The sequence below is a fragment of the Onychomys torridus genome, chromosome X (genome assembly GCF_903995425.1).
Source record: "Onychomys torridus chromosome X, mOncTor1.1, whole genome shotgun sequence".
Taxonomy (NCBI): domain Eukaryota; kingdom Metazoa; phylum Chordata; class Mammalia; order Rodentia; family Cricetidae; genus Onychomys; species Onychomys torridus.
Window position 1 is genome coordinate 85,540,458 of NC_050466.1, and position 18,217 is coordinate 85,558,674.

At 36.2% G+C, this 18,217-nt stretch overlaps 1 protein-coding gene across 1 annotated transcript in view; it reads right to left on the minus strand.

Annotated features, from left to right (window-relative positions):
- LOC118573673 (heat shock factor protein 3-like) overlaps positions 1-18,217 on the minus strand; it is a 57,429-nt gene that overhangs the window by 11,814 nt on the left and 27,398 nt on the right. Inside the window, exons 3-6 of the mRNA XM_036173960.1 lie at positions 17,449-17,573; positions 9,097-9,221; positions 1,550-1,625; positions 1,263-1,324 (exon numbers count right to left, since the gene is read on the minus strand). Of these exons, the coding sequence (XP_036029853.1) occupies positions 1,263-1,324; positions 1,550-1,625; positions 9,097-9,221; positions 17,449-17,573 (388 nt within the window). The remainder of the gene's footprint in view (positions 1-1,262; positions 1,325-1,549; positions 1,626-9,096; positions 9,222-17,448; positions 17,574-18,217) is intronic.

Sequence of the window (18,217 nt, forward strand, 5' to 3'; positions counted from 1 at the left end):
AATTAGAAATCTTCAATTAGAGACTTCAGCCCCACTGTCAGCCATCCAGTGAGGTGAGAGCACAAGCTGAGACTTCCGTCTTTGTGGCGGCTCTTTACTCAGCCCTCAATTTTCTTTATTTAAATAATATTCGGGGCAATATAGCAGGCCAGCTTGGTCTCCCACTGTTCATATCTTATATTATTCTCACCCACTCATTTCTTTATACACTTGTATCCTTCTTCCCAAAGAACACAGACTAACTTGGTTTATATGGTCTCAAGAGCTCCACCTCCTGGGAAATGAGATTGTTATACATTATTTGACTGCATATTTATATTCTTCTTTTTTCACTTTGTCTTTAACCAAAACTTCCACATCCTCCCCTTTCACTCTTTTGAACATGTTCCATTCTTTTATTTCCTGCTTGTTTTTATTTCTACTCATATTCGCAATACAATAACTAATATATTAGTTCCCGCATTTACTTCCTAAAACAATTGGTTCTTAGGGATTGAGTGAATGTTTTATGGTTAAGAGGTATTTTATTTTCATAGTGGGTGTGGTGGTTTGAATAAGAATGTCCCCCACAGACTCGTGTGTTTGAATACTTGGCCATAGGGAGTGGCACTATTAGGAATGGCCTTGTTGGAGTAGGTGTGGTCTTCTTGGAGGAACTGTGTCACTGTGGAGGGGGGCTTTGAGGTCTCATATGCTCAGGCTATGTACAGTGTGACAAATAGTTTTTCCCATCTGCTGCCTGCAGATCAAGATGTAATAATCTCAGCTCCTTCTTGGAGCTAAACATAAATAAAAATTATGGGTTAACTTAAATGTAAGAGCTAGTCAGTAAAAAGCCTAAACCAATGGCCAAACAGTTTTAATTAATATAAGCTTCTGAGTGATTATTTTATAAATGGCTGTGTGGTCCTTGGTGCCAGGCGAGCACAGAAAAACCTTCAGCTACACATTCTCTACCACTTTGTCTGTCTGCATTCTGCCATGTATCACCATGATCAAAATGGACTAAGTCTTTGAAACTGTAAGCCAGTCCCAATCAAATGTTTTCTGTTAGAAGTGTTGCTGTGGTCATGGTGTCTCTTCACAGCAATAAAACACTGACTAAGACAGTGGATTTACTGCTGGTAATGATATGCTTTGCTTTTCTTAGCAGGTACTTTTTTTCTCTGGTGGCAATACTTAATCCATGCATTCTGACTTGTTCAGCTATAGACAAGAGAATAGAGATGCCTCTGTAGAATACCTAGAGTCGGCAAACTCACCTTTTCCTCTTTTTTAGGCCTGTATCGTTTCCACTTATCAAATCCAAGATACAATGGAGTACCTGAAAATAACAGACTATTTTCACTATGACACCATTCTCAGTATTTAGTGAAATCAATAGTAAAACAGGAAGGTTGTGAGAGGTTCTAGAAAGTACAACTATAACTTTGCATAATCATTTGGTTTTCACATGACTTTATATTGTACTTTATATTTGTGCACAAAGTGCCATCAAATAACAATATTTCCAAGAAAATAAATAGTCTCCTTAAAAAAAAACTTATACCTGTGTTAACAGCTGCTGTTGCTCACAGTACTTTTTCCTTAGGTTTGTAATTTCAAGACATAGGTCTGAATAGTCCCTGAAACATAAACAGATTACTTAAATGAAGATATTAGTGTTCCTTAAAAATTTGAAAATAAAATATTCAAAGATACTTTGAATTACCTCAACTAATAGTATCCATTATGTTCTTCACAAAATTATACCCATTATCGTCCTAGTGGAATATTACTGCCTTTACTAGTTAATGAGTTCACACAGATTTTAGAGCAATGAGTTTTCACTGATGTTGATAATAACCCAGAGCACTGCACATGCTAAGAAATCATTCTACCACTAAGTTGCATGACCAAACCCATACATTTATATTTTTGAAAGCTCAGATTAACTTGATATTTTGAACTTGAGAGATCAATTGAATGACAGATGTCATACTTAGACTTATCACAATTCTACCTTAATACTTCTCTAGACTGCAGAAAAAAGAATAATAAATTTCTTCTTAATTAACTTCTATCACTGGAGGAGGAAAAGATTTTAAAGAAGTATATGAGAACAAACAAATCTCCAAGTTAGTTTTATACAAAACTATCACATTCAGACTTGTATTAAATAATACAAGAGACACATGCTATCAACTTGCATTTCTAATACTGAATTTGTTTTTATACACAAATTTTCATTGAGTTTTGGGTTTTAAGAATAAACCGCAGGGTTAGGGATTTAGCTCAGTGCCCTGTGTTCGGTCCTCAGCTCCGGAAAAAAAAAAAAAAAAAAGAATAAATCGCATTCTAAACAATGTTGAAGTATGTGCTTATGGATATGCTCCCTCTGATACTTTTCAATGATTAGAGAGGCACTGCTTGAAATGCACAATGTTTGAACATGTCTAATTATCTTCGTTCGAAGATAACAGTAATGTTACAATTAGAAACATGAACACAAAACCTGGAAAGTTAGCAGAACTAGTGGAAAAGGATACCAGAATTGATTCATTGTCTTTAACTTCTTTCTGACCCCTTACTTTTACGTGTAAAGACTACCATTTCACTCCTATTGTGTTAAGCAAAGAATACCATACTTAGTACCATTTGCGGGGTGGGGATTCCAACATAGATTGATGATCAGCAGCTGTTCAGTAATCCTCCAGGACTCCAGCACCAGATTGAGACTGCTTGTACATTCAGCCTCGTGTCAACTAACTACTGAAGTCTCCATTTCTCCAATGTGAGATAGCCATTGTTGCACAACCCAGATTGCATCTTGTAAACCAGTTTACTAAATACCTCCTTTTAATATATTAGTTCTGTACCTTTAGAGAACCCTGACTAATTAATACAGATTGTTGTAGCAGGAGTGGAGTACTGCTGTAACAGGCCTGGTTGTGTTGTTTGGGGGAGGATTGTGAAAGATATGGAACTCTGGAAACATCATTTAATATTTAGAGCTTAATGACCTATTTTTGTTACTTAAATGATAACACTGACAGTAATGCAGGAGAGGGAGGTCTGGCCTGGGAAGTTTCAGAGAGAAGAAAAGACACAATCATGGCCATTCCTGTGGATTTTTTTTTTTTTTTGATTAGAAATCTTTGGACATGAAACCTTTGCTTTACTGACACGATTCTGGTAATCTGGGACTGAGAAATCAGCTGTGATTAAGAAGGGATCAGCGTTATTGAAGTGAAATCTGGGTATATTCCCTCAGAACAGCACATAGAAGCTGTGGCCCAGAGGGTACTAAGGCTGCTTCTAATGCCAGCAACTGACAAGAAACATTCTTTATTAGCCAAATCAAATAGATGAGGGTCAGGTTTTAAATAGGAGGACTACTCAAACGGCAGTATGTTCATTTCAATAGGAGTGATTATAGGTAGCATAAATAAAAAAAAAGACTTTTTGGTATTTATATGTTGAAAGTCCTGATATAAATATATATTGTTTTAAAGATAGCACTTGTTGGTTGCTTTGCATGTATAAATTTATATGCTTTTAGCTCTGCAAACATGTACATAGCATTTACATAATGTTCAGACACTCCGATCTATGCAGAGGGTGATAAAAGTACAAAGGTTGCTTTAGAATATAATTCTTATAAAGTGGGCATTTAACAGACTAATGTGAAGATACTCAAATAAACCTTGATTCGTTAAAACTTAGTTTTTTTTTTTAAATAAGCAAATGACTGGCAAAATCAAGGGCCATTATTTTGATAAAATACAAACTCTTATCCTCTTAACAAATTCTCTTTTTCAGGAGTTACTAAGAACAATATTTTTAAGAAAGCCTTGTTGCTTTAGACAGAGAATTAGGTTTTGCTTCTGTATCAGTAAAATAAAATTGGCTTCCTAAAATCCTAAAGGTAAATTCAAGTCCTGATTTTCTGCATACAGAATCTTATGTTAATTGGGATTTTAATACTTAAAAATCTTACTCTTAGAGATTCAAACAATAATATTCTTACTCTCTTTATATATCAGTGATTTGTGAAAATATGTGTATATATACTGAGAAAGAGTGGTGAATCTAAAATATATTTAGAATGGAATAAAATATATTAGGGACAATTTATGACAGAACAAAGAAGTTTATGATCATCTGTTCACATGGTTAAACATCAAGATGCCTTTGGCAAGCCCATAAACAGACAAGATCTATGCTTTATGTGATTTTTTCCCCTTCAATCCCAAATTCTAGAGTTAACTCTCTCTTGTTTATTTTTGACATTGTAATTTAAGTACAACTTTTCTCTCTTCCCTTTACTCCCTCCAAAGTCTCCCATATATCACTCCTTGCTTTTGTCAAATTCATGGCCTCTTTCTTTTCATTAACTGTTTTCATTTATATATATATATATATATATATATATATATATATATATATATATTCCCAAATATAACCTGTTGAGTCCATATAATGTTATTTGTATGTATGTTTTGAAGGCTGATCACTTGGCACTGGATAACCAGTTGGTGTGTTCTTCTAATGGGGAGAACTATCTCTCTTGCTGCCAAGATTTTTCAGTTACTTATAGTTCGTTGTTCAGGGCTGAGTTCTGCTGGGCGTTTCCCCATCAACTTTGGCATGCCCGCTAGTGTCATCCTTGTTTAGCTCATGTTTGAGTGGTCATGTTGGTGAGACTTTCTGAGTATAGCTTATGCTGTTACCAGGAGACACAATCTCACAGCGAATTCCCTGATCTTCTTATTCTTACAGTCTTTCTACCCACTCTTCTAAAATGTTTTCTGAGCCTTAGGTATGGTAGTGTTTTGTAGATGTATCCACTGAGCCTGGGCTCCACAACTCTGCATTTTGATTGATTGTAGTTTTCTGTAGTGGCCTCCATCAGTTGCAACGATAAGTTTCCTTAATGAGGAGTCAAGACTACACTGATCTGTGTGTATAAAGGGCAAATGTTCATAGATGGTTGTTAGGGAATATGCTGGTTTAGTAAATTAGTTGTTGTGGGTTCTCCTCCAATAACCATGATTTCACTAGCTCTAAATAGTTAGCTAGGTTTCCATTACTTGACATGATATCTTTGTTGAATGGATCATAAGTCCAAATATAAAGCTGTTGGTTACCACTAAAGTATATGTGCATCTACTGCATCCTTAAGATTATCATGCCATTTTGGTCATTGATGTGGTTCATAGACACCAGTTGGATAGGGCTGTTGATTGCCTTCCTCCTTTGGAAGTTTGCATGGCACTTTCTTGTACCGTGTAAGCTAGTCCTCAGAGAAGGGGTATTCAGGTCAGTTATAGCTTAGAGGTCTCTGCGTCCTGTTTTTGCAGTGTATGGTGTCTTCAGCAACAGGGATTTACTTCACACCTTGGGGATATAACCTAGAGCAACAGCAATGGGCTGCATATTTTGGGAGTCCCTTCAACAGCCCTGGTCAACATCTCAAAAGGGGGATTCTCATGTATTGGGTGGTCTTTAGCTCTCAGAGAGAGTACCATCAGCACAGATAAAAAAGTTCATTAAAACATTTTGGGTTTTTTGTTTTGTTTTTTCAAGACAGGGTTTCTCTGTGTAGTTTTGCGCCTTTCCTGGAAATCACTTTGGAGACCAGGCTGGCCTCGAACTCACAGAGATCCACCTGGCTCTGCCTCCTGAGTACTGGGATTAAAAGTGTGTGCCACCATGGTACATGGAGTACTACTCAGCAGAGAAAAACAATGACATCATGAGGTTTGCAGGCAAATGGATGGATCTAGAGAAAATCATCCTGAGTGAGGTAACCCAGACTCAGAAAGACAAACATGGTATGTACTCATTCATAGTAGGAAACTAGATGTAAAACAATGATGACTAGACTGCTACACAACTCCAGGGAGGCTACCTAAAAAACAAAACCCTAAGAAAGACACAGGGATCCCCCATTGACAGAGAAATGGATGAGATCTACATGAACAACCTGGATGACAGTGGGAGCAATGAAGGGCAAGGTTTGAGGGAAAGAGAGCTTAGGGGAGCAGGAGATCCCAGCTGTATCAAGAACAGAAAGGGAGAACAAGGAATAAGAGACCATGATAAATGAAGACCACATGAGAATAGGAAGAAGCAAAGTGCTAGAGAGGTCCCCAGAAATCCACACTGATATATCCACTGTAGACTACTGGCAATGGTCAAGAGAAAGCCTGATCTACCTAGTCTGGTGATCAGATGTCCAAACACCCTATCAGTCATGCTGGAGCTCTCATCCAATAACTGATGAAAGTGGATGCAGAGATCCTCGGCCAGGCCCCAGGTGGAGCTCCAGGAGTCCAATTGTCGAGAAAGAGGAGGGACTGTAAGAGTGTGAATTGTTGAGACCAAGATTGGAAAACACAGGGACAAATAGCCAAACTAATGGAAACACATGAATTATGAACCAAAAGCTGAGGAGCCTCCAACTGGATCAGGTCCTCTGGATAAGTGAGACAATTGAATAGCTTGAACTGTTTGGGAGGCACCCAGGCAGTGGGACCGGGACCTGTCCTTAGTGCATGAGCTGGCTGTTTGGAACCTTGGGCTTACACAGGGACACTTTGCTCAGCCTGGAAGGAGGGGACTGGACCTGCCTGTACTGAATCCACCAGGTTTAAATGAATCCCCAGGGGAGTCTTGGCCCTGGAGGAGATTGGAATGGATGGGAGGGGATGGGGGGAGAATGAGGGTGGGGGTCGGAGTGGGGAGGACAGGGGAACCCATGGCTGATGTGTAAAATTAAAACACAAATATAATGGAAAAAAGAAAAAAGAAAGAAAAAAAGTTCATTAAAACAATAAATGGAATTCTGTGTATTATAGGAGTAATTTTTGTTGTAAAAAGTTCTTAGTACTATTCCTTATGTTTTTTTTCAGATATACTTATTGTTCTTTTAGCCACATCCATTTGTCTTCTGAATTTACGTCCCTACATCCCACTAAGGAGCAACCTTCTTTCCCATTTCCCTGACCAGATCACTTGTACTCTGCTATTTCCCCTATATTGCTCCCACTCCCACCCCCCATGCTGGACATGGCTCTGTTTTACTTTCCTGATTTCTGTAGTTATTACAGGCTATGTACCCACATCTGAAGATATAGAGCCAGGAGCCTCCAATATGACAGAACAAGTGACCTTTGTCTTTCTGGGGCTAGGTTACCTCATTCAGTGTGATCTTTTCTAGTTCCACTCATTTACCTGCAAAGCTCATTATTTTATTTTTCTTTACAGCTGAATAGTATCCCATAGTGTATATGTACTATATTTTCATTCCATTAGTTGGTTTTAAGGAATTTAGGTTGTGTCCATCCCTTAGCTATTGTGAATAGAGCTGCACTGAACATGGCCTAGCCACTATCTGTAAAGTATGATGTCAAGTGGTATAGTTGGGTTGTATTATACATTTACTTGTACCTTTTTGAGAATTATCCACACTGGTTTCCATAGTGTTTCAGCAGTTTGCATTCCCATCAACAGTGAATGAGGGTTCCCTTTTCCCCACCTCACCTCCTAGCATTTGTTGTAGGTTGTTCTATTGATCTTTGACATTCTGACTGGGAAAAGCCAGTGGATCTGGGAGCTTGCTATGAGATTGTGTCTCCTAGTAACATCAGAGGCTACTCCTATAAAGTCTCACCAACATGACTGCCCAAGTGTGATCAGCTTATGTGGACCAAATAGGTTATATTTAGGAATATATGTATATGCATGTACACATATGCGTGTAATAACAATTAATAAAAAAGAATCAAAAGAGTGAGGATGAATATATGGGAGAGTTTGGAAAGAGGAAAGGGAAAGGAGACATGTAATTAAATTATAATCTCAAGAATAAAAAAAGGCTACATTAGTAAGAGGAGCAGATGAAGGGGTCCAATGACAGCTTCTAAGAACTATTTTTTTTCTTGAGTTCAGCATATAGTTCTGACAGCTTCAGTTTTTATTGTGGGCATCTAAATTCTTCCAAGAATTAGTTCTAAATACTATATAAAATACAATGGGAAAGTACCACAAATATTTGCTTAGAAGGAACCTCAGAAGGCTACTTTGTTCACTATTTAGGAGCAGTGTTTTGACTTGTTTGCCTACAAAACCAGCCAGAACTCATATGATATATACATATGCAGTGGTTAACATTCAACAACAGACTGACATCCAAAATTAACATGGACTGGCTCATGTCTAATTTCACTGAAAATCTTGGTTTCTTTTCAATGCTGATGAAAAATGCTTCTATCTTCTCCACTCCTTCTCTCCTTTCTCTGTTGCTGTATATGCAAAGCTTAATTTACTAAGACAAATACAAAAGATAGACTCATGAAATTAAAGGTTCATTTGCATGTCACAGAAAGATTTTCAGTTTTAGTTTGAATGCTGATGAATATTTGCTAAAATATGCCCACACATATCCTCTAATGTAAATAATGGATCACAATATGTCCTCAAAGGTATTACTGTGCAAATATCTAGCTAGTTAAAATTTGCCTTATAATATTATTGCCTGGATAAAAGTCTTACTGTCAGAGACATTGCATAGTGTGTTATGGCCTCTGATTCCTTATAAAAAACTGAAGAATATTTAAAAGAATTTATTTTAAAGGCCAAACTTAAAAAAAAAGACCGAAGCAAGAATCAGTAAATGCAATAGGCATGTAGTCAGAGTATTTAAATACAAAAATTATACATTTAGCAGCCTTTTATAGTTTTCTTTCTCAGTTAAAATGGAAATTTCCATCTAGCTTAGTACTCATATTTCTGTTGTTGTCTTATATACTGGTAATTTTACTTGTGATTTGTGTAGTGGTATGTTAGGCAATCACAGTTATATTGTGAGCATAATAATGTATATAATAACTATAATACGAAGTATGCATAGTGTAGAACTATACTCACAGTTGAGCTACTGACTCATTAATAGCAATTCAAGAATTAAATAATTTGATTCAGTGTTATGTTTTAACATAAAAGACATCACACTAAAATATTTCACGTAAAATAAGTGTAGAGTTTCACCACTCTGCAGTAATCACACTTGAAACCCTAGAGACAGGTGCTAGAGAACAGAGTAATACCCACTGTTTCATTTGTGCATATCTGGCATCCATGTTGCTCTGTAAGTTTCTAATCTCTTGCATCTCAGTCAGAATTTTCTGAAACTCATTAGAGTAGAGACTGGTATCTTCATTTTTTATTGTTGATACCTAAAGTGGGAACAGTACAGTCAGGCTGGTTAAAATTTGGCAAATCATTAGCAATCCATTATGAGTACTAATGAGAAAGAAAAAAAAACATGACTAATGGGAAAAAGTACATCCATTTTTGTAGATATACCTTGATTATAGTACTACACTATACATATTTCATATTATAGTTATTGTATACATTATTATGCTTCCACTAACTTGAAAGCTCCCGGAAGATTAGGAGGCTAGAGAGATAGCTCATCAGTTCATAGTGCTAGCTGCTATCTAGAAGACCCAAGTCTCAGGGGATATGATACCCTCTTCTGGTTTCTGCAAGAACTATATGTTCATGGTAGATAGACATGTAGGCAAAATACCCCCACACATACAAATTAGATAAGAAATAAATATATTATAGTTTCTGACTATAATTCTTCCTGATTTCAAGAATAATACATTACACATAGACTTTCAATAAACCCAGAATATATATGCACATGTATGTACTATATATTACACACGCATTACATACATTTATGTACACATGCACACACACATCATAATTATACTGGCACACATCTATAATGCCAGCACTCTGGAGGCTGAAGAAGGGTGAAGAGAGATTGAAGAAAAAAAAAGTGAAAACCCTAGTTGAGTATGGCAGAATTTCTATCCCTAATGAAATGATAATACCTTACAGGGACAGCAAAATACAGTTTATAGTAAGTACTGTAATATAACCAAACACAGTATGTATCATTATATGTAACTTTGACACACTATATTAATTTAGAAACATTTTGTAATATATACATCTCATTTTGTTTAGAGCTGAACTCTGAACCTTTCCCTCCCTTTCCTGTTGGGAGTGATTATGAGAATAATCGGAGAGTAGTTTTATCTCATGAATAATTTACAATATGGTTAACTCTCAGAAATAATCCACAGTAGACTACAGATTCATTTTTGGCCTGCTGAGTTGTGAGCATATTAAAATATGTTTTTTATTAAATGAAACACCATACTATGCTTAGACAACTAAATGTATAATAATGCCTATAATAATGCGAAAATTAATTTTGCAGGTGGTGCTTGGAACAGCTTTAATGATTTGACTATGTATTGTTTCCAAAGGGCTAAATGCATTATCACCATAGTCAAAAAAACTTTTAAAAGTTTCATTCATTCAGAATCTCACAGTATGGGCATAATAAATGCTTATTAAAACATTTTAATACAGATGAGAGAATCAATAAAAAATAAAAGTTTAACAGAATAAAACATTATCAATTATTCTAAATTGAAGCTTTATATTATATCACTACTACAAATAGGAAGGAGAGGCTCCTGGTCCCTCAAAGGAAAACTTCAATATTGTGAATAGAAATTGCCACCTTGTAAACGTGTCAGAAGAATATGCTTATCTGTGAAACACTGCTGTATAATTAATAGACCAGAGAGGAAGTGAATATTTAGACTTAAAAGTCATGGTCATGAAAAGCAGTATGTAGTAAACTGCAAATGAGTAGTGCAGATAATGTATTTTATCAGGATTAAGAAGAAGGAGCAATTATATTAGCAATGAGCCAGTTCTCTCTTTTGATTCTGTGATGAAAAACAAATTAAAATAAAAATAAGGTATCTCTTTTATATATTATTTCTTTCACTAACTAATGAGATGTGAGAATCACTGTTCCCCATACAAAAGTTTTAATCTCAAATTAAATAATCCTCAGGTCATATGTCTTAAAATTATTCTTAATTAAACCAAAAAGATTAAGTGTTCAGTAGAATCAGCAATGTCTGAACATGACTCCCTTTTCTGTGGGATTGAAAAATGCCTCTGTGGAGCATTGTTTTTCATTTTTTTGCCCCCTAGAATAGAAACTATCATTCCAAAACTACCATGACTGAAAGGAAAGCGGTCTCAATTTGGCGTAAGTAAACAAAATTTGCTCTATTTTAACAGTCAATCTTTCTTATGGCCACGTCCTACTCTTCATTTTGGGGAGGAGAACCAAAAATATTTTCTTTATATGGGTTATGTTAATGTCTACCATATAAAAATTGATCTCTATGGCTATGGAGGATATAATATAGTGAGGCTTTCTGATGATGTGGCTATTTTGGGTGTCATCCATGGTCCTGGAACATGCTTTAATTTCTTTCATACGGTAGATCCGATGATAACAAATCTATTCACTCTCTCTCTCTGAAAGCTTTATTTCTTTTGCTGAAGGATAATTTTGCTGAACACAATTCTCCTTGTGTACATTTTTCTTCAAAATTTAGTGTCAAAGGAGCACCTGTGTTTGCAGTACAGAGAAACAAGTCTTGTGGAACAGGGACACAGAGTGGGCAGGGTTCCTGGGTCTGAGAGGTAAATAGTGGTACTAAAGCATACCAGTGCCTCCAAATGGGTCTGTGCAGTGTCAAATGGTTATTGGAGCATTAGAAGCAGTCTCATCCCAGAACAGCTGCATAATGCTATTTCAAAAAGACCTCTGTGGAGGTAGTGCCATGGCCACTGTGACCTTATGTGAATTGTACCCCCCACACACACTCAGGAAGCTCAGGGTAAATGAAACATGACCACGTACTGAATGTGGTCTAAGAGAATTCTGCCAGAATATAGGGAAAAGTCATTGAGTTAGAAATCAGAAAGGCAGAATCTAAATTGGAGCCAAAGTTTGCCGGTGAACGGTATAGGTCCTAAGCCTCTAACCAGGTAATAGAAGTAACCTCCCCTCAGAGATGAGACCAACATTAGTAACCTGATACCTAACAACTGCTCAGAAATATGACCAGTATCTGAGCCTCCACCTGGGAAGCACTCCCCATTGACCAGAATAACCTGACCTCTAGGAAGAAAGCACAGAAGCAATAACAAGATGGCTAGTGAAAGTCAGATTTCTGGGAGGCAAGCACCAAACAGACTAGGTAGAATGCATTCAGACCCTCTATCCCATATTTATCTTCATTCATGTTCTTTCTCTCTCCCATATCCTTCCTTCCCTAGTCTTTCTTTTTAGAGTTTCCTTTCCCAAAGAATTTAGGTTGGCAAGGATTGCATATGTCTCCTTCTTCAACTAACCTTTAGTAAGCCTCTTTCATATTTCCCTCCTCCTTTCCCCTACTTCTTGTTCCTTTTGTACATATTTTTTCTCCTCCACTTGTTCTCAGTCAAGCTAATATCAAACACTAATACTTTTATCCTAAATTCTTGCTGTTGCTATTTGTTTAATTTTTTTTTCTTTCCACTTGTATCAAAAGCACCTAATATATTAGTACACACACTAATATCTATGTCCTTTTAGTTCTCAAAATGATTGTTGCATAGGAACGAATAACTTTTAAATTGGGCTAATACTGGACTGCTATTGAGAACTTATCCTTTGATAGTGGTTTGTTTTGTCAGACAATACTGTAACCTCAGGGGAACACTAAGCATCAAATTTGGTGTCCTCATTTGCAGTCTTGCAGATGAAAAAAATACTTCAACTCTATAACAACATAGTTCCACTTGTAAAGACCAAAGAGTTCCCTTGAAATAGTAAGGATGATTTGAAATTAATTAGTTAATCATAATGAAATTCAAAAATAAATAAATTCAACCAACAGCTAAACTACAGATATACAAGATCCTAAATGGAAACCCATAATTTGAAAAACCAAAGCAATATTAGTCCTTCAAAAGTTACTCATCCCCAGGCCAAGCTCTAGGAGTCCAGTTGAAGAGAGAAAAGAGGGATTCTATAAGCAAGGGGCATCAAGATCATGATGGGAAAACTGACAGAGACAACCAAACCAAACTAGTGGAATAAACAGCTGTGGAGCCTTCATGGGCCTGGACTAGGACCTCTGCATAAGCAAGACAGTTGTGTAGCTTGATATCCTTAAGTGGCCCCCGTCAGTAGGGTCAGATCCAACCCCAATGCATGAGCTGGCTTTTTGGAGCCCACTACCTGTGGTTGAACACCTCGCATAGCCTTGAGGCAGAGGGAGGGGCTTGGACCTGCCTCTACTGAATGTACCAGGCTCTGCTGACTCCCAATGGGAGCCCCTACCTTCTTGGAATAGGGAATGGGGGAATGGGTTAATGGGGAAGGTTGGAGGGATGGGAGGAGGGAAGAGAGAGATTTTTGATTGGTATGTAAAATGAACAAAAATTTTCTTAATAAAAAATATTAATCCCACAAAATTAGGCTCTAGTAAGAATTAGTTACATGAAATTTTAGTTAGGTGACTAAAAGACATGATTATAATATGTTCAAAGAAATTAAGGAAGATAAACAAACTGAAGGAATTCTAAGAACTCAAACAAATAGTTCAAGGAAACAATAAGGTAAATATAACTTATGAAAGAAGAATCCAAATATAGCAACACTGAAGAAAAACCAAACTGAAATACAGTAGAATGTTTCAAGAGCAGGATACAGTTAAGATGGGGAATCAGACTGTTTCAAAAAGGCCTCAGATGAATTCATCCAAAAATATGACTGATACATTCAGAATACACATCATGCTATGATAATACCAAATCTGAGGATCGTTGCTATAGTAAATATTTTCAGCAAAATTATTGCTGAAAAATTTCTAGAGTTATGAAAAGAGATGCCAAAGTAGATATAGGAAGCATTTAGAACACAAATAGAAAATAAACATGAAAGAATTTCCCTTCAACTAAATCACTAACTAGAGAGACCAAAAAAAGCATATTGAAAGGAACACAAGAGACATCACCTACAAAAGCAGGCTTGTCAGAGTAACTGTAACAAAGGGAAAAGATCTAAAAACCAGGTGATGATATATTTCAAGTTCTGAAAGACATATACCATCCCCAAAATATTATATGCAATAAAACTATTTTTAAGAATTTAAGGAAAAGAAAACCTTTTCATGATTAAAAACAGGCTAAAGGCATTCATGGACCACTAAGCCAGCTCTATGGAAGATACCCGAAGGAGTCCTTTGGAATAAAATGGAAGACAACCTTGAGCGCCAGAGGAAAAATAAACTATGTTTCTATAACAGTTAGGCAGGGGAATAAGAAAAGCCCCAAACCACAAAATAATAAAACATCAGGAATAAATATACATCTTTCAACAATAACTCTGATTATGAAGGGTATTAATTCCCTAGGCAAAAGACAAAGACTGAAAGATTAGGTTAAAAGCAAGATTTATTCATTTGTTGCCTCCAAACAAATGACAGTTCTTAAGGTGAAAGGGATGAGATATTTTTCTAAGTAAATGGATCAGGAAAAAAAAACCTTCTCCCATTGGTTTTATATATAATAATTAAACAGCGAATACACAAAACAAAAAGAAGGCACAGAAAGCAGCAAGAGAAAATCAATGCATTACATACAAAGAGAATCAATCCAGAATAACAGTTGATTTCTCAATGGAAACTTTGAAAGCCACAAATGTTGAACCAATGTAATCCAAATTCTGGAAAACAAACAAACAAACAAACAAAAAACCACAGATGCCAATTCATACTATATTCAGGACACATTAGAAGAAGTCATATGAGGGTAATTTATGCTTCTAAGTGACTACATTTAAAAAAATCAGGAAAAGCACAAATAATTGACTTAATGATGCAACTCAAAAATTTGGAAAAGCAAGGACAAACCAAATTCAAATACAGGTGATGGCAAAAAATAATAAAAATAAAAATTAGAGAAAAGATTAATGAAATAGATATAAAGAAAATAAAACAAAGAATCAATAAATCCAAGAGCTGATTCTTTGAGAAGATAAATAAACAAGATTGACAGACCTCTGGCCCAACTAACCAAAAGACAGAAAGGCAGGTACCTAGCTCAAACCCATGGTCTCTTCTGAACCCTCTTTGCATGAAAACTACATTTCCTGGATAAGTCTCATCTTCTCTTTCTCTACTTCCCCTAAACATCTGCCATCTACAAACTGATGGGCCTATTTCTAGACCTGTGGCCATGAACCCTTCATTCTCGAGTACCCCTTGCCTGACCTAACTCAGATGCATAGTATTTTGGGGCACCATAGAAGATAGATGGAAATGAAGGAGGTTTTCAAATGAGTGATAACCAACAGTTGCCTAATTGGACTTAAGTTATATTCAACAGGATTCATGCCTGGTACTAGAAATCTAACCAACTTTCTGGGCTAGTGTGGTCATGGACTTTAGAAAAGAATCTACTATTTGCACTTTGCAAGACCAGCACAATTCCTTATTACATTTTAAATCTTATCCTTATATCCACAACTATTACTCCTCATCAAAGGAGCTTTTCTCTACAGAAAATAGAAAGCATCACAGAAAATGGACACAATGCAGAGATCAATGGGTTGTGGGAAAAGCAGCCCCAAAGTACACCTTTACATCACAGCTACTGCATCTATAGTTCAGGGAACATCACAAAAGAGATTGCGGAAAGAATTTTTAAGAGCCAGAATATCAGGAAGTCTGCTGTGAAATAGTCTCTCCAAACAAACAAACTAATAAACAACAACAAAACTCCAAAACAGCTCCATATAAAAGACAAGAACAATGGTAATATCACTAGACATGCCAATGTAGAAGGAGGAACTTTCATGGGGCCCCAACCCTAGATAAAGAACTATAGGTCCCTAGTGACTACTGAGAGAGAGAAAATTACCCTCTCCCAGCAATGAGCCACATTTGTGCATACATATGCACATGTGTATAACAATAATAAATAAAAGGTCATCAATTTGAGAGGGGGCAGAGGATCATGGAAGAAGACATTAGAGAGAGGGAACCTGGAAGGGTCTTGAAGGAGGAAAGTGATATGTGTAAGAAATGTACTTCTATTTTAATTAAAAATTTAAAATCCAAAAAATGAATATTAAGTGAAAACTCAATCATTGTGATTTATCTAAAGTCAATATATCACAGAGATACCTATTCACACATGTTATTTTCAGTCCTATTCATAATAGCTAAGTTATGGAACCAAACTAGGTGTGCAACCTCAGAATATGGATAAAGAAATTGTTGCACATATACATGATGGAAGTTCTTTTCAACTGTAAAGACGAGTGAAGTTTTGTTGTTTGTAGAAAAAATGTATGCAACTAGAAACAATCATATTTAAAGAATAAAATAAGCCTGGCAGTGATAGAGCAGGCCTTTATTCCCAGCACCTGGGAGGCAGAGGCAGGTGGATTTCTGTGAGTTTGAGGCCAGCCTGGTCTACAGAGAGAGTTCCAGGACAGTCAGGACTACATAGTAAGACCCTGTCTCAGAAAAAAAATAAGAATGAATGAATGAAACTCATTTCAGAAAGACAAATGTTCTCTATATTCTCTTATTTGTGGTTCCTAGATTTTCTATGGTCACAAAATTGATATTTTCTCCATATAAAACATATAGAAAATTAATGTGGAGGTGAACATTTCTAATGAAACAGAGAAAAATAATAAGTAGAGGGAGGAGGAAAAGAGATGACACTGGGCAAACAGGCTCAGTATGTGTGTATTCTTGTAAGGAAATAATAACATTTGAATTGATAAAAATGTAATTATTAATTTATTTAAAAGCTATAATACTGTGCACATTACACATTAACATTGGAATACTTATGTAATTAAACATGCATTCCTAAGAACATTGAACTGTAATCATGAGAGACTAAAGATGGAAGAATTATTTCTATAGATTTTTTATGAAAATAGATCTGTCATAGCTCTGCAAAAATGTCTTAAGACTCCTAGAGATTTAAAAGATATGTATTGAGAACCACTGTTCTTACTGACATTCTAAAGTTTCTTTCTGTGTTTGTTTTTGGTCCTGAACTTCTAGTATATAAAAGTTCACATGAATTTACAACATACACAGACATCTTGCAAGTGAAAAACTGTTTAATTACTATATATGCAGCTTTGGCTTGTCATCAGATATGGGTGTATGCAGATAAAATTTGTAGTTATTTTCCTCAGTACTCAACAGTCAAGTTTCATAATCTAGCCTAGCCCCTCTGCTTATTTTCTAAAATGTTATAATATCTATATAGTAAAATGACACACAAAAATAAAATAGAGCACAAAAAATAGCTTACCCCAAAATTACATAAAGGTCATGTTTACAGCAACCCAAAAAAGTACCTAGCAACCAGTTCCTAGTTCTAGCAGCTTCATGATAAGACTTAGAGAAATCATGAAATGTTTAAATTAAGGACTGAATGCTACCCTAAATTCTGCAGAAATGTATAAGACAGGGGTCCCCTTCCTACCTTTCGCTTAATGTTTTCAAGAAGACAGGCTCCTCCTTTTTTGAAGAGTGGATGCTGAAATTCCAGAGGTAATTTCTTCTCACTAGTCTTTTCACCCTGCAGTGTAATCACTTTTCGGAAACCATCTAGTGCAAATAATAAAAATTAATTTAAACAATAACATTGTTATATAATAGATTTTAACAAGAAATTTGGAAGGATCAGAACAGGTAAGTAATGTTCAAAATGTTTGATGGTAATAAAAGTCAAATTGGTATACTCTAATAGCTTAATTTCAATCTTGGGTACTACTACCTCTTCTTGTTGTTCTTTGTGTCTGTGGTGTGTGTGTGTGTGTGTGTGTGTGTGTGTGTGTGTGTGTGTGTGTGCACGCGCGCGCGCATACATGCACGCATGTGGTGTGTGCAAGTAGCTGAGCTGGTGTGGTCTCCTGTGTAGGAGCATGTACAGACCAGAGGTTGATGCCATGATGTCTTCTTCAATCTCCTATCTACCACATTTTTTGAGGCATCTCTCATTGAACTTGGAATTTGCTGTTATGTCTAAACTGGCTGACCAAGTGAATTCCTTGGATCTGCCTTTCTCTGTCCTCTACCCCTCAGTGCTGGGATTTAAGATGTGCAACATCCACCTGACTTTTATATTGGTCAAGAGAGTCTGAACTCATTTCCTCACACTTGTACAAGGACTTTACCAACTAAGCTGTCTTCCTGGTTCCAGAATTTGAGATCTATTGGTTTAATTTAAATTGCTTTTACACAACTTGGCA